Source organism: Platichthys flesus, chromosome 21 (genome assembly GCF_949316205.1).
Source record: "Platichthys flesus chromosome 21, fPlaFle2.1, whole genome shotgun sequence".
NCBI classification, from domain to species: domain Eukaryota; kingdom Metazoa; phylum Chordata; class Actinopteri; order Pleuronectiformes; family Pleuronectidae; genus Platichthys; species Platichthys flesus.
The window spans coordinates 5,219,774-5,241,444 of NC_084965.1; the positions used below are offsets into that span (position 1 = coordinate 5,219,774).

Genomic DNA, 21,671 nt, shown 5'->3' on the forward strand with positions numbered 1-21,671 from the left:
ATATTTATGTTTATTATCTCTTCTGATCTGAGTTAGAATTGTATCTTAGAGACCATTTATTAAATGTTTATATACTGAGACTTACATCTAATTCACAAACATCTAAATAAGTCTTGACCACCACCTGAGATAACCCCCCCAGTGATGTCATCATGGGTTACATCACTGGTTGAGCTAACAGAGAGACATAATGCTTTTAACCAAGTTGCATTCTGGGAAGTGAATCCATTGTTTTCGTGGCCGTGACCCATAATGAGGTTTTGTGTATTAATCTGCAGCAGATGGTTGGAAGTTGAATTAAACTTATTTATTGATGCATCATATTTACAATTGAAGACATTGCACTTATCGTTTAACACACTTATTCAACAACACATATGCACAATTTACACCGTCAGCAGTCTTTATCGAGTGAAATAATTTAAATAAATAGACGAGCGTCCGTCTCTTCATGACACCGAGCGGCCCTCTCTGTGGCTGCTCTGCTGGTGGTAGCTGCTGGGATCCACTGCCTCAGGCCTGTTGGGAGTGGGACCCAGGTACTGTTCGAACTCGCTGCGGTCCAGGTCGTACAGCATGTCCATCTGAACCTGCTCCAGGTAGAACTCCAGGGAGGGCCCGGCCGGACTCAGCGGGCCCCCGTAGACCCGGGACTCCCCCTGCTCGGCGTGGGGCCCTGCTGGGAAGCCGTACTGCACGTGACCCTGCTGACCTCCGAAGTACAGCTGGTGCTCTGCAGGGTAAGCGGCCGGATTTGAGTACAGCACCGGCTTATTGGAGAAAGCTTCTGCTGCTGCTGCTGAGTCCGGGTAAACCAGTGTGTTCTGGTAGCTGCTGTACAGAGGGGTGGTGAAGTTAGCTGGGTAAGAGGGCGAGTTGGGGAAGTGCGGCTGCTGGTTCTGGAGCAGGTAGGTGAGGTTGTAGGGCACCGCGAGGCCTGGGCTGCACAGCGAGGGCATGGAGGCCTCAGCCGTCTGCACCTTGGAGCTCTTCTTCAGCTGCTTCCTCCGGCGCGGCCTGTACTTGTAGTTGGGATAATCGACGGTGTGCTGGACCCTCAGCCGCTCGGCCTCCTGCATGTAGGGACGCTTCTCAGCCAGGGACATGGCCTTCCAGGTCTTTCCTGCAGGAACACATTGGAGTTAGTGATCTGTTTATAATCTACTGACTAATAACAGCTAGTAAAAAGTTAAATGTGACGTTTAAGATCATTTCTAGGCTGAAGATCTACAAACATTACATTGGCAGACCTCTCAGGAGAACTCAAAAAGCAGCTTCTCACGTCAATCACATTTTTTCAGGTTATAAATCAAAGTCTTACCGAGTATTTTGCTGAGGTCCGTGTTCTCCAGGTCTGGGTTGAGCTGCGCCAGCCGCCTGCGCTCCTCTTTGGTCCAGATGATGAAGGCGTTCAGCGGCCTCCTCACCCTCATCTGCGCGGAGGAAGACTTGGCCTCGGGGCTGTGGCAGCTGGAGTCCGAGTTCACGGACACCGGGCTGGGGGGCCCCGAGCTCGGGGAGCGCACCTCGCCCATCGGCTCCACGTCTGCCGAGCCGGAGTCGTCGCTCTCGAACATGGAGCTCTTTGCGCAGCGCTGGAAGGCAGCAGTGTTTTGGCTGAGACGCATAGTGGGGCTGATGTCTTGGCTGCAGGCCGCTGTCATGGTACCTTACTGTGATGCACGGGCCCGGATATATGCTGCAGCTCCACCAATAGGAGGCCAGGAGGAGTGGATTTTAGGTGTGAATTCCAGGTGTCTCCTCGGAGCAGCGATAGGCCCCAAGTGACGCCCCAGCCCACGATCCCACGAAACTTCAGATGGGAGTTGAGAGTCTGTAATAAACCACAACTACAGACTCTTATGTCATTTTAAACAATCAACAAGTAATTGAATCTCCTGATTGAGCCAAATGGGATTCAGACCTCATGGCACCGGATTTACGCATTTAGGGATCTGAATAAACAAGAAGTCATAGGAACCGTCTTCCTTCCTATAAAACTTATAACAAACAAAGTTATATTCAATGTTTTACTATATGATATAAATATAGAGTAGTCTTATGGATGTAAAATCTTGAATCATACTTATCCAGAAGATTTTTATTTCTGTATCTGTGCTCTTTAGCTGTTTTCAAATTGAATATAGATAATCTTAAATTAAATTAAATTAAATTTGTTCTTGATATTTGCTTTTTAACTATCTTCCTATAGTTTGCCTTCAAATCTTTTCATTTTAAACTCGTAAAGCACTTTGTGAAGTCAAATGAAGTTTATATTTTGAGCATTCATTCTCCAGGTTCCAGACACGTGGGACTTTCATTGAGGAGAATAAAGTACGAGTTAACATGTTTCATCCTCTTAAAGCATAAATAAGCATATTAGGAATAAATCCGATCAGAGAGAAGGAATCTAATCAATAGCCCCTGATAGGCAGGTATTGATAGGTGAATATCAAAGTTTTCCGTGACAGCGCTGGTTAGTAATTACATTGTGGCTCTGGGCTCTTATCGGCCGTCCTCTGTCTCTATCAGAGTTCACTTTACACGACTGAAACAAACATGATCAAGGCGCGTTTATTACACGATTACCGCGCACAAATATTTGGCCAACACACAAAAAAAACTGATAGGTGAGGGGCGTGATCGCTTCATCCTCAGCACATCACAGAGAAGGAGAGAGAAAGAGACTCGTTAGCTGTGCTGGAGGTATTACTCTGAAGAAGAAGGAGAAGGAGAAATAACAGTGTCTCCCTGCAGTAGAGGTCCCGGATCAAAGTGTATTCAAATGAGGTTCAGACTCACAGAAACTAATAGAGGATGACTGTTGGCACTTTGTTCCCCTCTCTCAGGCTAACGTGCACCATTTCATTCTGACAGTTCATGTGCTATTTATAATCAGTGAAGCACAAAGAAAAAATTTAAAAATGAAACCAAAGAGTCTATTATAATTTATACAGAAAAAAACGTGGAATTATTACTTTGCAAATCCTCCAAAAACAAGATTATTTGGAATGAATGCTGCACAAATGAAAACAGAAAACTCAATATTCGAGAATTAAGTCTTTATTGTCATGTTTATTGGGAAAAATCCTCGAAATGCTCACTTTGCCAGTCCTCTGAAATATGAATACACACAGGAATAAGATTAAACACAGTAATATACAGCCTAACATGGATACGTTTCAGTTTGTCAACAGCTCGTGGGTTATTTAAAATTAGTGGAGGGTATAGAAAACTTTAAAATTCAAGATTGAGAAGTGTTTTTAGTCGTAGATGCTCTTACTTTGCCGGTACTCATTTGACACAACAAATTTGTTTTAAACACAAAATAATATAAACATAAAAAAGCTCACAGAATTCTGAAAAATAAAAAAATGATCGATTTATTCAACACATTTATTCAACACTCATATTTACTGTGTATTTATAATCAAACAGTGCAGTGACATCGTCACAGAAACACCACAGTTTGTCGTGCAGTCTCACAACACATGAATATGGACCCGTAATGACATCAGGGTAATTGTAAAAGTTGTGTATCCACTCTGCAGAAACTCCTGAGGCGTGTGATCCCTCCTGAATGTGACAGGACGCAGTTACAGGTGCTCGCTTCCTCTCTATGGTTTCAATGAATATTTGTCCTTTGGCCCTGATGACCAAACACCGTGTGAACAATGGATGTCATTACGCAGACGGCGGCGACGTTAAATCTGCAATATACACGGACCGGAGCAGTGCCTCGGTGATTTACCCACACCTGCACAGCTTTGTCCCCGACAGAAGAGTCACTTATGCGGCCTCTTCACATTGTAAACGACCGATGTGCAGTGTGGTGAGGTTTGGAGCAGAGTTGCGATTACGCAAGAGGGAAATCAGTGTTTAAAGTTTAATTTCACAACTTTTTAAGTGTCAGAAAGTTGCAGGACAACGTTCGAAACATGTGTGTTTGATTAAAGTCTGCAGGACTGTTCCAGTTCTGCAGCATTTTGGGACTTTGACCCCGCGGAGTGTTGAGTACATCACGCAGCCTTGATGGAGCGTGATCTTAATCAAGACTGTGGAAGATTCAATAAGAGAAGCGATTGAACGCGTGCTCTTTAAACTGAGCTTTGATTTAAACCCTCCGTCGTCGCTGGGGACTGATAAACCGACGTGTGGCTTTGAAGGGGAGTTAATTAAAAATCAAAGGAAATCAATAAATCCAGCCTCGTTAATATCTTTATTTCTATATTAGAAATGATCCTAAATGAACCATCGGTGTCTGGGTTTGTGTGAGCGGTGGGTGTGGGGGGGTTGAGTCCCTCTTTTTTCGCAGGTTGTCAGAATTAGAAGTTGAATCCACATCCCGGTGTTAAACCTTGACACACGCTCCAATGCACGGTGAAAAGCGCTAATGGATTTAATCAATTAGCCTGAAGGACACAGCGTGAATACAATAACGTTAGTTTCGACAGAGCCTTTCTGGGAGTTCAGTAAATAATAGACAGTGTTTTTAATTCTCATATCTGGAACGAACGTTTAGACGTTCGGTTCATTTTGTGTCTTAAATCACGAGCAGGATGTTTATAAAGTTTTATTTTGGCTGATATTGGTCCTTTATTCTGTTCCTCTTAATGAATCCTAATCTGTGAGAGGACAGTAGGGTATCATAGCATTGTCCCATCACCAAACAAGCAGAGTGCTGCACCTGAATGGCCACTATGCTTTTCTGAATAGGGATTGTTCTCTGCAGCTTTGTGATCACAATGTGCCATTGTATTGGACAGAACTCATATATATGGACACTCCTCTCCTCCTGCGCTGAGGATCATTGACGGTGGAGCTGGGCACAGGTAGAGCTGTGGACCTGCAGGACGACAGACATGTCATCCTCAAGCTGGGACGACTTGGGCCCTCATGGATCCCTGGCTGCTCTGGATGACGTCTGGGTTGAACGTTGACTGGAATCTGAGCTCCTCACATGATGGATGTTCTACCTGAGCTTGGATTTCAAGGTTTTGCTCGCATGGACCTTCTTGTCCCTGAGATGACGCCCCTTGCTTCACCTCTGTCGTGTACGGATCTTGTATTTGGATGTTTGGTGCATGGACTTTCCGTAAGGGAGCTGCAGGAGTGTACAGGCAGGAGGTCGGTGTCTTCTTGACCTCTGATAATGAAGCACTGTATGCCAACCTGCCACCGGTGCCATCCCACCGACTTTCCTTACAGTGGCTCATTCATAAAGAGCTGCATTGTTTCATGGCTGGAAGGTGTGAGGGGGATATAACAGTGTTGTGTCAGGTGACCGTGATCTTCGCAGCGAGGGACTGTATTGCATTGTGCTGTATTGTATGGGCACAGCAGGCCAGCATCAAGATATACTCTGTCGTCACTCAGACACCATTCTATGCAGTGGTCTGAGACCCCCACCCTCCTTCTTAATCACATGTTTGAGCAGATATAGGCTGAGGCTCGACGGGTTCAGGGTGCTAGCCTCCACACTCCCCGTGTAAACAGCGCCCTGCCCGGCCCTCACCTACGTCAGGCCAGCTGAGAGGATTACATGCCCCCTGGAGTAGACAGGCTTAATGTGGCCTCATTAGCGGAACACAATGACGCCCCCACCTCTGAATGCAGATAACAGGGCCCCGGCTCAGCCAGACTTCAAACAGAGCTCAACACTCAAGACTCACGCAGGCCCACAGGTGGTGCAACGTGCAGGGTGCAGCAAAAAGACACGAGGCGGGAGGACGGCCACACATCTGCAGTGGTTTTTATTTTTGTTAAGTCACTTATAAAAATCTCAGCAACTGTCAGCTCCACATTTTGATAATCAAGCGATCGTATAATCAATCAATCAGAAATGATAAACGCGTCTTATTTCCTGCTTCATACAAATGAGAGGATTGACTGCTTTTCCTTATTTTTATAATAAAGATTTAATTTATATTTTCAGTCACATAGAAATAACAAACAACAGCTCTTTTGGGTGCTACACGTCCTTCAGTCAATCCATTCTCTCAGTTTTCATCATTAGTCTTTGTCCTTTATTCACAGCTTTCCTCATTGTAAAAAAGAACATCTGTATGTTTTGGAATTTTACAGAGATAAAACAAGCCATTGTATATGACCTTTGACCTTTGGTTTGTCTTTTACATGAGGTAAAATATGACATGAGTTCCTCACAATACAACAGAGAATGTGAGAATGTGAAAGATAAAGTCATGAAAAATACAACTAAGTATGGCATGAAATGTTTCTATATTAGGGTGAGAAAAGGGATTACTAAATTAAATATTTTAAAAGAGCCAACTTATTTAAATTTTTTTAAAGTTTGTTTTTACATTTAATGATTTGAGGGTTTTTAGAAAGATGGAAAATGAACCGCTCTTTCAACGTGTGTGATTGACAGTTTTAATGATCAATGAGATCGACAGATGAATGTATGTTTATGTTTCAATTAAAATATGATTTTGCCTGGAATCTTATTAATACTGTGTCGTATGCAGCTCAGTGTTTTAATCATTTCTTTACCTGTCACTTCCCTGGTCTGAACTGCAGTTGTAAATTAACCTGCTGGAGGAAACTGGCACATCTGCAGAACTGTTGATTAAATGTTCTTTGTGCTCAGGAGTGAAGGAAATGAAATGAGTGGCGAGAGCAAATCACTTCTTCCACCACGCTCTGTGTCACGGTCTAATTCTATCTCAGCTGTCTGATGAGGTAAAGCTCCACTCCAGCTGGAAAACAGCAGCTCTTCTTTGTGGAGAAGGAATTGTATTCTACGCCGGCCGCTGATAAGAGTCTTATCTGAGGAACTGAATAAGTCTGTCACATCCAGGCAGCCGAGCTTTTGCAACAGAAACTTTTCTTACATCAGTCTTTCTGGTGGCGAATCGTCATGCGTGAGTCTGACCTTGATCCCAGACCTGGGCCACACGTCTCTCCTGGGCAGACAGGGGAGAACGAGGGCCAGCGTTTAGCTGTAATTAGCCCTAATTATTAACTGGAACTAGACTGAGACCTGTGAGACTCCATGATATCTGTGTCTGTCTTAAACGGCTCATTCAAGGCAGCAGATAACCACAACAACCAGGCCTGTTCAGCTCCAGCAGCAGCAGCAGCCTGAATGTTTAATTAAATAGTGTGAACTGGTTAGACCCAGACATTAGATTATTTGCAGCAGAAACCCTGAGATAAAATTCCAGCCCAAAACAGCCAAAGTGAATGACTGTGTTCCAGACAGGAGCTGCTTCTTGATTCAATTTCTTTTGATTCTTTTTATGCAAACTGTCTCTGCGGACCACAAAGAGCCGACGTATGTGCCTCTCCCTCCGTAGACACGCTCTCTCTCTCTCTCTTCTGCTCGTCTGAGACCTGATACAAATTCAAAAGGATCTGCTGCTTTGAAGATAAGCCCCGTAGTTCTGCCATAAACAATGATTGTGCTGTTTCTTTCCTGTGGCGTGATTTATTTAAAGTATTATGCTGTAAGGATTTGGGCTTGTTTTCCTGGCAGGGACGTCTGTGTATGTATCCACCTCTTGTGTAGTTTATTAGATACTTGAGAATCAGGAAAACGTTCAGGGAACCTCCAGCAAAGTCATCAAAGCGTGACCTTTGACACGGCGGCAGAACATTATGAAATTTGGCAAACGCTCCAAGAAATTTACTTTTTAAATACAGTTTTGGATGAAGAACTTATTTATTTTAAACTCATTATATTTAGCTCACAAGCTTATTCCTGTCACGTCTCCTTAAATTTGTGCTAAACATGGGGACTTTGTAAAGAAACACAATGCTCGTGGTCTAGCAGAGACACACACACACACACACACACACACACAAACATATGCTTCCTTTGATAAAATGTTTTTATACCAGCACAAATTCTATGGCAGCGTTGCTTAAGACAATATCAGCGTAAAATACCAAGTTATTTATAGCGGGTGTGCCATTTGGACTTCACAAAATAAACACAGCCATAATGGAGAGTTCAGATACAGGCGGCTGGGGGGGGGGGGGGGGGGGGGCATAATCCAGGCAAAAGACACACACCAACATATTCTGATGCAGGGAAGGTGTAAATCCAAGTGTTGAGTGTTATATTGCAAAAAAAATCTCAATGAGATTCAGTATTTCACCAGCCTGGCTCTGATTTAATATATTTATACTCAGTGATCGTGTGAATATTGTGAGTATCATGAACACCACATTAGGAATAAGTGTTTCTTCTGTGTGATATCATTCAATATCAAAGCAGCAACATTTCCTCATGTCAATTTATGTCTCCTAACGCATAACCGGGTGAAGTTTGTATATATGTGTTTGCCTGTGATTGTGTTCCGAGAGGAGGGGGAGAGGGATCTTTTGAACGTCCACACCAGGATACAGCTGCCTATGACTAATTTCAAACTCCCCTTCTCGGGCCTAGGCAACTCATTTCGCAAGTAACACACATCACCAGGCATCTGTTTCCTGTTTTCATTCTTTGAGTTATCTTATTTTCCTTATTTCCCCCTCACCTGTTACAGTTCACGTTCCTTCCATCATGCAGCACGGGCCCCGGGTCAAGCTACGACACAGGGTTGTCAGATGTCGGCCACTCAAAATAATGCTTGTGAATGTTGGATCAAACATTTTGTAGATATATTTTCCAAGATCCTAAAAATTAAATCCAGTCAAAAATCTAATATATTGGGAAATGTAGTTTTCAAGATAAAGTTTAATGACAACACTTTAAACACAGAATTCAGATTTTCTATGTTTTTTAATTGAATATGGAAACAAATCTTATACTTCACATGTTTTTTAATATGCAAAACTCAGATTTTAATGTACAAATTTGACCCTCACACCTATGAACTGTAATATTTAAGCAGTTTCTCATCAGTGGGTTTCAGTATCTTCTTCTCCGTCATGTTAACGACCCAGCCGGGAGCGAGGCCAAAGAAGATCTGTCGTACATCCTTCCTCATGGAGAGCATGTGATACAGTTCATCCTTTGAAATGTCTGGCAAAATATATCCATACTTCTGGGCCAGGGCTAACCGGGCCTGGTGGATCTTCTCCGGGTCCGCCATGTAACCACGGTTCTCAGCATTCATGTAGTACGGGACCATTTCCTGTCCCGGCAACATTCGCTTTGGAATAGGCTGCCCACGCAAGAAGAACGGCACCGGCTTGATGAGGATGCCTGTAAAAGGGAAAATATATGTCAAGCGTCTGTTTTAAAAATGCAACAAGATGAGTGAGTTCACAAGACGGATCCTTCATTAATTACCGAGACTAATAGGGTCGTAGAAACTGGTCGTGATGACGCCTCCATTCCTCTCGATGGCAGCGATGGCTCCTTCAGAAGCTCTCTGAACCTCAATGTGGATTTTTGCAGCAAACTTACTGGCACCCTAGAACACAACAAACACATGTAAGGTGAACTTGCATGGTAAAAAAAGACAGGGGTCAACAACCACATCTTGATCTGTGTCCGTCACAGGGACAATGCTGTTGTGTGGCGCCACCTTCTGGCCCAAGATGATTAGAAGAGCCTGAAGTTACCTGTTCTATCTGTGTTTCTTTTGTCTAAACCAAAAAGCACTTTAACAGCTTTGAGAGATTAGAGTAAAGGTTTTAAGATGTTTTGATACTTTGCTCCAATCATGCAGCCTTTACCTCATCAACAAGCTGGACTCCATAGTCCCTCTTCAGAGGCTGTATCGTCACGCCTCGGCCGTTGACCAGCTGTGTCAGGTCTATGGGCTGGGTCGTGTCCACTCGTCCCAAATCAATCAGGTACTGCAGACGTCTCAGAGACAGAGGCTGGTACTGAGGACGGCGACTGAAGAAGAAGACAAACGCGTTGTAATTAGATGAGCTGAGTTTCTACTGTAGGAACTAATTTGTAAAACCTATCAGGAATATATGGTAAATATAAGTGATTCAAAAGAACTTTATTGAAAGAAAGAAACAAAACAACATCTTCTCTTATATACGTCCATTGATGCAGCACTGAATGTTGTCTTGTTTATTTGCAGTCAGTAAACTCGAATTAGAGTAATAACAAAACTCAAGTTAGAAATAAAAAGTTATTATTATTAATGTGAATTAGTTATATGGTATATACTTAACCTTTCCTCTTTCTGTCTAACCCGTTGATTCATTTGGGGGAATATTACTTTTTATTTCTGCTCCACAAACACAGGTTTGTTGTGCACTTGTCATGTTGTCACTGATGGATGCATCATGACAGTTACCAAGAGTTCACTTTTAATGTGCATTTGTTTACCTGGTAATAACATTGAACCCAATCAGACGTCACTGGTAGAGGTGTGGCAGCCGGTGTGTTTACCTGTGTCCTTCATTGAAGCCATATTTGGGGATCACCAGGTAGAAGGGGGTCTGTCCCCCCTCGAAGCCCAGCCGGGGCCGGTTCCCTCTCTGCCGCTCTCCCTTGTGTCCTCTGCCGCTCCTGTTGCCTCCATGCTGTCCTCTGCCCCTGCGTCTGTCCTGCAGCACACAACACGAACGGGTTGTTTATAACCATTCACTGGGGGACACATGCTAACAGGCGATGCTAGCAGTAGCTTGCATGCTAAAGACAATCAAAACACAGGTGGGAACGTAGAAGCTTTACCTCCTTTTTGGATCCGGGCTCAGGCCGCAGGTTCGCCAGACTGATCCGCGGTAAGGTTTGTAAAACACCTAAAGCTTTGGCTCCGGGTAGTTTAGGGACAGACATGTCTGTGCTGCTCACATGTCAGTGATGCTAAGGCAAGGACACCGGGGTCACGTGACAGAGGGGAGCGGAAGTACGTGACGTTATCAAAACAAGAGCATACACTCCATTTCAACTGTGGAGTGCTTTTGTTCGGATTTAGTTGACTTTTGTTGAGTTTCATTAAATATTTGTGTTATAAAAGTAGAACATCAAATAAAATTACTTTATGGGTAAACTCAACTCACAGAGAATTAAGAAAACACACCTAAATAGGAAAAAACACTTGAACAAAACGTCATCAATCTGACAAGACACATAAGCAGAAAAAATAAAGAAATGCCAACGGATGTTTTTCTAGGGGACCCAAAAGAGTGATGAGCTTGGCTGTTGTTCAGTCTGCTGCCTGCCAGTGATGGGTAAACTTCACAAAGCATCTGACTGCAGCCAGGTTCATCACTTTTTTGTGTCCTCTGGAAACATTTCCGGTGTCATTATCGCTATTTGTAGTGCGTTGAGCTCTCTCGGCCACCGTAGTAAGCAGACCCAATGTAATATACTTAGATGCTAAAATGCGTACTAAATTTAAAGAGTCTAATGTTCATGTTAATATTTGTTGTTGTTGTTTAATACTCGTATTGATGTATAATCTCATTGTTTTGCGCTCTGCTGTCATCGTTGGGGATTTAACTAAAGGACACCTCATTGACAGTCCAAGTCAACCAATTGCTGCCCCTGTCTCACGAACGACCTCTGGCGCCAGCCAATCAGGCAGCGCAGGGGGTGGGGCTCAGAGGTGAGTCTACTCCGCTCGTGAGTCTCGGTTCCACTGATCCACGGAGTGCTTGTGGTTCTGCGCGGAACCTCCGGACGGACTCGAACCCTCAACCCGCCCGAGCCGTAGGGAGGCCGGCAGGACTTCGACCTCCATTTCCGGGCCCGTGGTGACAGTTGTTTGGTGGAGGTGGAGGTGGGGGGTGTTTACGTGGTTAGCTAACAGCGGCTGACTTCTCTCCACGCACCCGCAGCCCGCGCGCTGCATGTGCGGCAACAACATGTCAGCGCCTTTACCTGCCATCGTGCCTGCTGCCCGCAAAGCCACTGCGGCGGTGAGACCCCGCGTGCACACGTGCTCTCATTGTTTTTACACATCCCACAACAGTTGTTAGCTTCACATGCTACATGTATACACCCCCACTCCCCACACACACACACACACACACACACTGCTGAACTTGCCTGAGTCAAGAGCTGTGTGTGTTTCTTCTTACAGGTGATCTTTCTGCATGGCCTTGGTGATACTGGGTGAGAACTGCATCTTCTTTTTTTTCTTATACAAGAGTTATACGTTGTTTACTTGTTTCTTTGCAGATTCAGATTATTAATATTAGATATTTACATTTCAAAGTCAAAGGGTCTTAAATAAGAGGGATAGATAGATGTAGATTATTGATCCCAAACTAGGAAATTCCTTTGTTAAATACAACATAACTCAACACACAACACAATACAAAAAAAGACAATTGAAAAATATATTAAGAGGAATTACAAATTTAGTGGATCAAATAGGAAGTGAATAAATGAGTGAAAGTAACGGTGCTGTGTCAGATTTAGACATAATTCAAGGAGGGAAATTCACAGCTAGCCAAGTATTTCAAATACACCCACTCAACCTTAACCAGCGGCAAAACTAGTTCATATCAATCAATTAGTCATATTAATCCAGTAATATGTTGTGAGACCAGCAGTTGATGGGCTAAAGGTATTTGCATGACAGAAATAGCACAATAAATGAATGGACAATGAAATGGCCCATTACATTTTTGCTATTTTAAAGTCTTCCTCAACCAACTGTATTGAACTGGGTTTGATCTCCGTTCTGACAGGCATGGCTGGGCAGAGGCTTTCGCAGGCATCAGGATACCACATGTGAAATACATCTGTCCACATGCGTGAGTGTTCCCTCCTGCGCGGCGTCTGCAAGTCTTGTAAAAAGTCTTTAAAGATCGTTAATTCATTGCTTTAATTCAATGTTTATTGTTGACGCTGTCTTTACGGTCTGTTTTTTTGCATCTAACCTAAATCGTGATGTTTCTTGTCTCTGATGGTTGCAGTCCCACCATGCCTGTTTCTCTGAACATGAGAATGTCCATGCCTTCCTGGTGAGTGTGGAGGGATTGAAAACATATTGGACTGTAAAGTTGTTAAATACACGTTGAGCCTCACGTTTGATTTCTCACTTACAGGTTTGATATCTACGGGTTGAGCCCCGACGCAGATGAAGATGCGAGTGGAATCAAAAGAGCATCAGAGAACGGTACGTGTGTTAAATCTGTTGAACCTTTGTGTACGTGTCACGGAAGTGAAGCAGTTTGCTTAAAGAAGTTGTGTTTTTCACAGTTAAAGCCTTGATAGACCAAGAGGTGAAGAATGGAATTCCTTCACACAGAATTCTCCTGGGTGGTTTTTCACAGGTGAGTGTGGCATGTGGGCAGATGATGCGTTACATAACACAGTTTTCTGTTTTACTGTGATTCACCGCTTATGTGCATAATGTATTTAAATATCTAACAGATACATAAATACACCTCTCAACAAGCAGACTCAAATCTAAACACATACCGGAAAGAGCTAGTGAGGGTTAAATCAAAGCACGTGATTTAAAACAGAATTTTAATGAGTGGAATTAAAGACCTGATAGAAATTACATGTAAGAGCCAAACTACTGTGCAACACTTTGGGTAATATGCTTAATCCCCTTTCTGAGTGTGAGTTACATGAGGAGATTAAAAACCATGTCTGTCCATTGAATATGATGCTACAGCCGACATCAGGGTAGATTGCTCTGGAAACAGAGGTAAACATCTGGCCTTGCTCCGTCCTAAGTTTCACAAAATCAACCTACCGGCCCCTCACAGCTCGTTAATCAACAAACTACATCTTGTTTGTTTTATCTGTGCAGAAATCTTACAGCATTTCGCCTCCGCGGTGGATTATATATATGTGCGACTATTTCTTGTTTCTTTGCTGTTGCTAGACAACCAGTAGAGATGATGTTGTGTAGCCTGGCCAAGAAATATTTTGGCACACACCCCCCCGAGCGATTCCTTTTAGATTCGACCACAAGGTCAACACATGAGTTGGCAGCGTTGCTTGTGTGCAGCAACACGCACATTCGATTAAATGTGCAAGTGGACAAAACTGAAATTAGTTTTAAATGATGAAATAATAGATTATAGCAATCGGGGAGGGGGGGGTCTTTTTATAAATACTCAGTATGAAACTAAAATTGTCTCCATTCTTTGCTGTTGTGATGTTTTATACTCGTTGTCTCTGTTGATAATAAAGATGTGGAGAGTTGTGTCATGTTGTGTTGGTTAATTTTTCCAGGGTGGAGCGTTGTCTCTCTACACGGCTCTGACGACTCAGCAGAAACTTGCAGGAGTGGTCGCACTGAGCTGCTGGCTTCCTCTGCGCAACTCCTTCCCTCAGGTGAAACAAAATAAAAGCATGATGCTGCATCTGCACCGGTTTTTAAGAGGTTTATTTTCTTAAATGCAAATTCTTGAGAAGCTATTTAGGTATTATACCAGAATATTAAAGTAATCCTTTCAGTGGTGTCTCTTGGCCAAATCATAATCTGTCATAATCCTAATCTCTTCTGCCCTCAGGCGTCGGCCAGCAGTGCTAACAAGGACATGCATGTGTTACAATGCCACGGAGATGCCGACCCCCTGGTCCCCTTCATGTTCGGTGCCCAGACGGCGGAGAAGATGAAAAGTCTCATCAATCCTTCCAACATCACCTTCAAGTCGTACCGAGGACTACCTCACAGCGCCTGTCCCGAGGTGGGTGGGGGGGAAGTCCCATCTTCACCTTGGACGTCTATTTGCATTCTGTGTTTTGTTACTTCTGGTTTTCGTCTGCGTTTGTTTGTAAAATAGCAGGATTGAAATAACTCCACATCCAGGATTTTCTTTTTTCACTTTCTGTAACATTTTTAGATAGGATTTTATTTATTTCCTTAATTTTTCAGAAAATAATTCATGGATCTTGATGAATGTAATTGTGATTATTAATGAGTGTGTGCAATTTGTTACAGATCAAAATAATTATCCAGATTCAGTGAATTCATATGTGACATTTAACAAACGTTTCCTTCTGTATCTGCAGGAAATGGTGGATGTCAAACGGTTCATCGAGAAGCAGCTTCCTTCCATCAGCGATGAATGAACCTCGGGGAGAATCTGTACAAAGCACAACACCATCAGAGTCCATTGTGACTTGAGGACTCAATGAACCACCGACTTATCTGTCAATAAAAACCACGCTGCTACTCATCGAGCCGGACGAGACCGGGAGCTGCTGCCCGTTCGCTCGGGAGAAGCACGACTGAAACGAAGCTGCTTCCTGAACCTGGAGCCACACACGATATCTCAGTGTTACAGTAGAGTAACTTTAGTTGCTTGATTTTAACGCTATTCGCCATCGAGACAAGCCATTAACTGCAGAACACATGAACTGGAATAACTAGGGCTACACGTTATGGTTTATTACTTACTATCTTAAAATAAATGGCCTGTTGTTAACATGTTTTACTCAATCCTGTGTATTTTTAGTATTATTGAAGTGAGTTTATTAGGAGATTAAGAAGCACAATGAATCATGGCATTAATCCGTCTACTCAGATTTTAATATATCCTGGTCTTCTTATGTTTTTAATTGTTGTAACTTTAACACTTTTTGAATTTGTTAGTGAACAATCAACTCGAGGACATGAGCTTGGCTTTCTGTAACTCGATCAGTATTTTCTAAAACACAAAACAAAACAAACTTTACGATATTACTCAGAATACTCAGTTAAACAAATCTCAAAATACATGACTTGAAAACCGTCCATATGCAAATAAAAGTATAATATTAAATCAGCTTAATGTGCAATCCATGTATAAACATGTCAAATAATGTATTTTACCATAAGAGACACAGTGGTAGATTTTGTGGATGCTCACATCACATGACGGCGAAATCAACATAGGATTGTGCTTTATTGAAGTTGTGAGAATCAAATAACTATTTCACAAAGTCATTTTTTTAAATACACAAATATATCAGTGGTCGTGGTCACGTATTCAGTTGATATCTCCCTGTTATGTTTAATTTAAATATAGTTTGACTAATATCACAGTATTGAAACACACAGACGATCTATTTTTCCGGGTTAATCAGCTCGTTGAGACGTAAAAATGTATTTTCTTTGTGAAGAGCTGAAAGCACCAACATGTGAAGTCGTTGTCGCACCGTTCACGTCAGACCGAAGGTGCGAGTGTAGAGGATCTTATTCCAAGGCACTTTCCTTCTTCTTCAATTACTGTTAACTACTAGCTTCTACAAGAACTGGATATGCATTAAGGCTCACAACATACCTAAATACAAATGCAGTGCTCACAGATACATGCTTTCCCTCATTTAACAAGGTAGAAAAGTGCAATACAAGCGCTAGGGAATATATAAAAATATAGATATGTTCTCAAACAAGTAACGGACCGAGCATTAGTCCTTGTTTGTTCCGAGGGTTTTGGAAAAGCTAATCATGTGTAATAAACAGCAGTTACAGCCGGACAAAGAAGTGTTCATTTTCCTGTCTGTCTTTCTTTAAATAGCAGAACACAAAACTCCTTCGGTTGGGTGGGTGTATGGGGTTGGGGGGGGGGGACGCATGCGCCATTTTGAAAAGCTAAGTGTGTGTGTGGCAGTGGAGGGTCTAGGGCTCAGGGGGGGGCTCCTCCAGGCTCTTCAGCAGGTCCGTGTACTCTGTGGAGTTTATGAAGCGGGGGTACGAGTCTCTCTGCATCAGCGTGTAGATCTGCTGCTGGGCGTCGTCGAACGTGTGCGAGGTCGGCTCCAGCATGTTGCGGTTGATCACCTCCCGGACGCGAGAATCCAAACTCACCTGGAGGACACGAGGAGATGAGTGATCAATTAAATGCAAAACCTTATATAGAGCCAAGTAAGGAAATCAATTAGTTGATAAACAGTGCTCCTCCCTCACCTCTTTAGGGGAAAGGATGGAGATGAAGTCCTCGTATATTTGACGGACCTTCTCCTCCACCACAGTCTTGTTGGTCTCCTTCTTCAGTTCCTCACACGCGATCCAGAACATCATGTTCTCCTCGCTGAACTCCGTCCGCAGGAACTGCCTGAAGCTGCCGCGACCCGCCGCACTTTTCATCACCCTCTCGAATGACATGGTCCAGGAGCGGGCATCTTCCAGAGTGGGCTTAGGGCTTCAAACACAAGGATTCATTGTTATTTCTCCAAATGATTATGGAGTTTGGAGTTCTGAGGGAAGATTTCAACTGATTATCCGTTACCTTTCTTCACAGTTAGTTATTCCCTCGGTCCTACGATCAAAAGTGGATCTTTGAACTGTCTCATCTTCACTTCGAACAGTCAAACTGGAGGAAGGAACACAGTGAGAGCTTCTTGAAGATATTTAAAGTAACTTGTCAAAAAGGAGATTTGATTTTCCCACCAGTTAAAAATAGCTCCAGTGCTTTAACTGTCAGATTTTCTAACTAAAAATAACACATTAAGTTGCAGTATCTATATTTTACTGCATGGCCGATAATTAGTGGACACATTACAACATTACACCCTCGTGGGTCCTTGTGGGTCTCAAGATCATTGGAAGGATCCATCCACCCGTTATCTAAAACCCTGATCCTCTGAAGGGCCGTTGGGGGGAGCTGGAGCCAATCCCAGCTGATATGGGTACACCAGCTAGACAGGTCGCCAGCATATACAGAACCAACACGCATCATCAACCTAACCCCAATCTGCATCTCTTGGACGGTGGTAGGAAGCCTGGAGGAGAAAACCCACAGAGACACCGGGACAACATGCAAACTCCACCGCGTTTTTTAAATTGAGTTTCCAATTAACCCCAACCTGTCGGAAGACTGTGTGAGAAAACGTGCAGACGCCACACTGGGATTCCAACTGGGAACTTCCTTGTGAGGTGAGGGTGCCAACCAGTGGACCACCGTGCCGCCCTGTGTTGAGAATCAATCGCTCACGTTGGTTTCCTCTCTTCCAACTTGGTGGAGACTTGCGTGTTCTATATGTTGTTTTGCTCCACATTCACATGAACACAACAGCTACAGTAGATCCTGAATGATCCACTGGGAGCGTTTAGCAAATTTCGGTAAGTGTGTCAACTGTCCACCTCGTCCTGTGGGGGAACACTGTGCGTAATTAAAATGTTCCCAACACCTCGTGTAGCAGCTGGCTGTGGACTAATTGGTTCAGGTGAGGGTCCGCTGTGAGCCGCCTCATCTGGGAATGTGGCCGTTGTAGCTGCACAACAATTAGCCGGAACCCACGTAGATGTACAGATAAAACCTTTTACTCATCCCCAGTGGAGTGAATTAAATCGGCTGCGTTCTGCACACAACAGGTTGGCTGAGCTCAGAGGACGCTTGAGTAAACGGTTGATAACTCCAAAGCAGATTAAGACCCCAGAGGCCTCCGTCCAATGAGCTGGGTCACTGGACCCCCACAATGTGCTTTCCTGGGGTCATGGTGTGGGGATGGAGGCCGAAAGGGAAGATGCATCCTCCAATGAGAGGCTGAATGAGAGCAGGAGTGATATCGGCCTCACGTGACAACCCGCAAGGACAGGAAGAATTCCCACGCTCCAATTTAATACCAACATTTTCCAAAGCAAATATGCAAGAGTCTAAAGTCTGCATCACTGCATCGAGGCAAACCTTGACTACATTCATTGATAATTGATATCTAAATATAAATTAAAACAGCAATTTGCTGCCGAAAATGTCCTGGAAATTGGGTCCGGAGATTATCTGGAGTTTCTCTTTAACATATTTAAAACGCAGCAGGTGATTTTCCGGAGCGTTTAGGTGAGGGGTGGAGCCTCTGTACATCATGCAGGAGGCGGAACATGACGTATAAGTTCCACATACATGTCTGACCTTATCGTCAAAAGCTCTCAAATCTCGTCATCTTATTTGTATTTTTCCAGTTGTGTGTCCCTCGCACTCGCACTGACCCTTTGCGTTCTTGCAAACGGAATCCAGAAATTACGCCATTGGTCCCCTCTCCCACCCCTGTGCCTTGGACCACCTGCTTCCCAGATCCGGCCCTGGCTGCATGCACTTGTGTGTGTTTGTGTGTGTTTGTGTGTGTGTGTGTGTGTGTGTGTGTGTGTGTGTGTGTGTGTGTGTGTGTGTGTGTGTGTGTATGTGTGTGTGTGTGTGTGGTTACCAGGAGCAGCTACAGCAGCAGCACCAGCAGAAGCAGCAGGCGTTTGAGGCGTTGGTGGGGGTGTTTCCCATTCTGTTGCGGGCTTGGAGGACACTGGCAGCTGCTTCCTGATGAACCTGCATCTGTCTCTTTCGCATCTCCTGCCGCTCTGAGCCCATGGACTGCAACCGAGAAGACGAGAGAGAGAGAGAGACATAGGGAGAGAGAGAGGGGGGGGGGGGGCGGATTCACTGGAAGATTATTACCGCATTAAGCCGGAGCATCTTGACATCACAGTCAAAGAAATCACACCAGATTAAAGATGGGACAGGAGGCCGGAGTCTTTCTGAAATCCTGTGAATTCTTATCTGCTGAGAATGTTCTCCCGCGGCTCGAGGCGTTGGAGGTCGTGTGTTGAGGAATGAAGGGTCGTGACGCGTGGGGGTCAACTTCAGCAATCAATAGTAATAATAATAGAAAGTGTGGTGTGTAGAGGTTCTGATAACCCAGAGCAAACAGCTCCAGATCATAACAAAACCACCTCTCCATTCTCTCTCCATCCTCTCCTCTATCCCCTATCCTCTCTCCTCCTCTCTCCTCCATCCTGTCTCCTCCTGTCTCCTCCTCTCTCCTCCATCCTGTCTCCTCCTCTCTCCTCCTCTCTCCTCCATCCTCTCTCCATCCTCTCTCCTCTATCCCCTATCCTCTCTCCTCCATCCTGTTTCCTCCTCCCTCCTCCATCCTGTGTCCTCCTCTCTCCTCCTCTCTCCTGCTCTCTCCTCCATCCTCTCTCCATCCTCTCTCCTTTATCCCCTATCCTCTCTCCTCCTCTCCTCTCCCTCCTCTCTCCTCCATTCTGTCTCCTCCTCTTCTATCCATCCTCTCTCCCAATTTCTCCTCCTCCATCCTCTCTTCTCATCTCTCCTCCTTCTCTCAGCTCGATCCTCTGTTCTTCATCTTCTCTCCTCCAACCTCTCTTCTCCATCCTCTCTCCTCCTCTCTCCCAATTTCTCCTCCTCTCTCTTCATCCATCCTCTCTTCACCTCTCACCAAATTACTTCTCTGTCGTCCTTCCTTCCCCATCTTCTCCTCCTCCATCCTCTCTCCTCATCTCTCCTCCCTCTCTCTTCCTCTCTCTTCATCCATCCTCTCTTCACCTCTCACCAAAGTACTTCTTCCTTCCCCATCTTCTCCTCCTCTATCCTCTCTGCCAATTTATCCTCCTCTCTCCTCCTACATCCTCTCTCCTCCCTCATCTTCTCCTCCCCACTCTTCCTTTCTCATCCTCCATCCCTCTCTCTGTCTGTGAGGGATGAGCAGCAATGATAGCGACAAGGCGTTACTGTTGCACCGCAGCCATCGCATCCATCAGTCGCATCCTCCGGAGGATGCAGCCACACATACACACACACACGCACACGCGCACACACAGTCGATTCTCCCTAAAGCAAGCAGCATGCAGCCATTTATAGACGCATAATGAAATTATTTGATCGGTAAAGCTGATAATTTGCAGAACAGGCGGATTTTTACTCTTTAAGGCCAAAAAGCAGAATATCTGCGGATCCTTACACCATTTTGAACATGAAGTCATATTATTATACAGATCATATTATGGAGGAATTGTCCAACACGAATCCTCACATTTCTGCTCGCTGGAAAAATCCAGATTAAGATGCTCCTCACTGGATCCTGAAATCATCCGCCTGATTCTCCACAAATTACGCACACACGTGAGGATTTTCCCTTTTAAATAATGGCTTCCAGAGACCTACGTTGTCTACACAAATCACAGATAACCGTGTACTCACTGTGTCACCATGAATGCATGAATACAGGTGATTTTTTGGCTCGATCACATCCGTCTGCCTCGACTTGACACAAACCAGTTGGTTTCTCCTACGCGCATGCGTCCCCTGCAAATGTGAAGAGATTTTTTTTCTCTTCTGTGCGCCCGTGCACGAACGACCAGGACACAATGTGCACAGAGACACACACACCAGCTCCTGCAGGACGGATGCTGCTGAGATGTCCACTATTTATTACTGATCTAATTGTTTGATGACGCATAATCTTTCTGCCATTTTGATAATTTCCACCCGTATACATTACGCAGATATATGTTAAATTCGTATTTGTTTTCATCCCTATCAAAAGTATTTCCCTAAAACAGTTTTATCATAAATCCTTAAAATGTATTGATATTAAAAAACAAATGCTCGTGTCACTGACGTGTCTGTTACTGTTTGGCGAGGACGCGTTTCTCTGAATAATTCAATCAAACATCTGGAAATGCCATCTCCCACATCTGCAGCTTCGCCTTCCTCTCGTGCGCCAAGGAGGCCCAGTACCTCCTGTGTCCACCAGGGGCCGGTGAAGATCTATTTTAACAGATTGTAGGACCCCCCCCCCCCCACCACAAAAAAAGTGGAAACCAATACAAATAGGTTGATTGAGTGATTTAAAAAGCAAGTGGCTGCGTGATGAAATCCAACCCTGCATGGTTTCAGTTTGACCTTCAGGACTCTGTGAGTTCAGATGAGCCTTCAGGTTCCCTGCAGAGCTGCCGTTAGACAAATATACTTCATCAATGAAGCAGGTCTGTCTATAGCCATCAAAAATACGAGTGATTATTATTATAATTTCACATAATTTGTTTATCCATTCAGTGTCTCATCAAAAGGGTCTGACTCCTATATGCAAATAAAGAGAA

At 44.1% G+C, this 21,671-nt stretch overlaps 4 protein-coding genes across 4 annotated transcripts; 1 reads left to right on the forward strand and 3 right to left on the reverse strand.

Annotated features, from left to right (window-relative positions):
- Window positions 1–449: 449 nt before the first annotated feature.
- sox32 (SRY-box transcription factor 32) lies at window positions 450–1,628 on the reverse strand. Its single transcript, XM_062379928.1, has 2 exons — window positions 1,322–1,628; window positions 450–1,123 (listed from the first exon to the last, which is right to left on the reverse strand). The coding sequence occupies exons 1-2, from the start codon at window positions 1,626–1,628 to the stop codon at window positions 450–452; spliced, it is 981 nt and encodes a 326-aa protein (XP_062235912.1).
- A 7,058-nt stretch (window positions 1,629–8,686) lies between these two features.
- mrpl15 (mitochondrial ribosomal protein L15) lies at window positions 8,687–10,852 on the reverse strand. The gene is made up of 5 exons (XM_062379561.1): window positions 10,613–10,852; window positions 10,328–10,485; window positions 9,652–9,817; window positions 9,263–9,386; window positions 8,687–9,175 (listed from the first exon to the last, which is right to left on the reverse strand). The coding sequence occupies exons 1-5, from the start codon at window positions 10,715–10,717 to the stop codon at window positions 8,838–8,840; spliced, it is 891 nt and encodes a 296-aa protein (XP_062235545.1). The 5' UTR covers window positions 10,718–10,852; the 3' UTR covers window positions 8,687–8,837.
- A 621-nt stretch (window positions 10,853–11,473) lies between these two features.
- lypla1 (lysophospholipase 1) lies at window positions 11,474–15,286 on the forward strand. The gene is made up of 9 exons (XM_062379562.1): window positions 11,474–11,802; window positions 11,967–11,998; window positions 12,580–12,645; window positions 12,808–12,855; window positions 12,940–13,010; window positions 13,094–13,167; window positions 14,084–14,185; window positions 14,365–14,541; window positions 14,867–15,286. Exons 1-9 carry the CDS (start codon window positions 11,734–11,736, stop codon window positions 14,924–14,926), a joined length of 699 nt encoding a protein of 232 aa, XP_062235546.1. The 5' UTR covers window positions 11,474–11,733; the 3' UTR covers window positions 14,927–15,286.
- Window positions 15,287–16,164: 878 nt separating this feature from the next.
- LOC133932744 (regulator of G-protein signaling 20) lies at window positions 16,165–20,862 on the reverse strand. The gene is made up of 5 exons (XM_062379563.1): window positions 20,770–20,862; window positions 18,980–19,140; window positions 17,068–17,151; window positions 16,746–16,980; window positions 16,165–16,646 (listed from the first exon to the last, which is right to left on the reverse strand). Exons 2-5 carry the CDS (start codon window positions 19,135–19,137, stop codon window positions 16,458–16,460), a joined length of 666 nt encoding a protein of 221 aa, XP_062235547.1. The 5' UTR covers window positions 19,138–19,140; window positions 20,770–20,862; the 3' UTR covers window positions 16,165–16,457.
- Between the last annotated feature and the right edge of the window lie 809 nt (window positions 20,863–21,671).

Bases quoted from the DNA above. Each gene is read 5' to 3' on its own strand.
- LOC133932744 (XM_062379563.1), bottom strand. From the start codon at position 19,137: ATGGGCTCAGAGCGGCAGGAGATGCGAAAGAGACAGATGCAGGTTCAT. The intron at 17,152-18,979 runs GTAACCACACAC...TCCTTCCTCCAG, and splicing joins TGCTGCTGTAGCTGCTCCTG to TTTGACTGTTCGAAGTGAAG. The intron at 16,647-16,745 runs GTGAGGGAGGAG...CGTGTCCTCCAG, and splicing joins CCATCCTTTCCCCTAAAGAG to GTGAGTTTGGATTCTCGCGT.
- lypla1 (XM_062379562.1), top strand. From the start codon at position 11,734: ATGTGCGGCAACAACATGTCAGCGCCTTTACCTGCCATCGTGCCTGCT. The intron at 12,856-12,939 runs GTGAGTGTGGAG...TCTCACTTACAG, and splicing joins AGAATGTCCATGCCTTCCTG to GTTTGATATCTACGGGTTGA. The intron at 14,542-14,866 runs GTGGGTGGGGGG...CTGTATCTGCAG, and splicing joins CTCACAGCGCCTGTCCCGAG to GAAATGGTGGATGTCAAACG.
- sox32 (XM_062379928.1), bottom strand. From the start codon at position 1,628: ATGCGTCTCAGCCAAAACACTGCTGCCTTCCAGCGCTGCGCAAAGAGC. The intron at 1,124-1,321 runs GTAAGACTTTGA...GTGTTCCTGCAG, and splicing joins GGACCTCAGCAAAATACTCG to GAAAGACCTGGAAGGCCATG.
- mrpl15 (XM_062379561.1), bottom strand. From the start codon at position 10,717: ATGTCTGTCCCTAAACTACCCGGAGCCAAAGCTTTAGGTGTTTTACAA. The intron at 9,818-10,327 runs GTAAACACACCG...CTTCTTCTTCAG, and splicing joins GGCTTCAATGAAGGACACAG to TCGCCGTCCTCAGTACCAGC. The intron at 9,387-9,651 runs GTAAAGGCTGCA...GTTGTGTTCTAG, and splicing joins GAGTCCAGCTTGTTGATGAG to GGTGCCAGTAAGTTTGCTGC.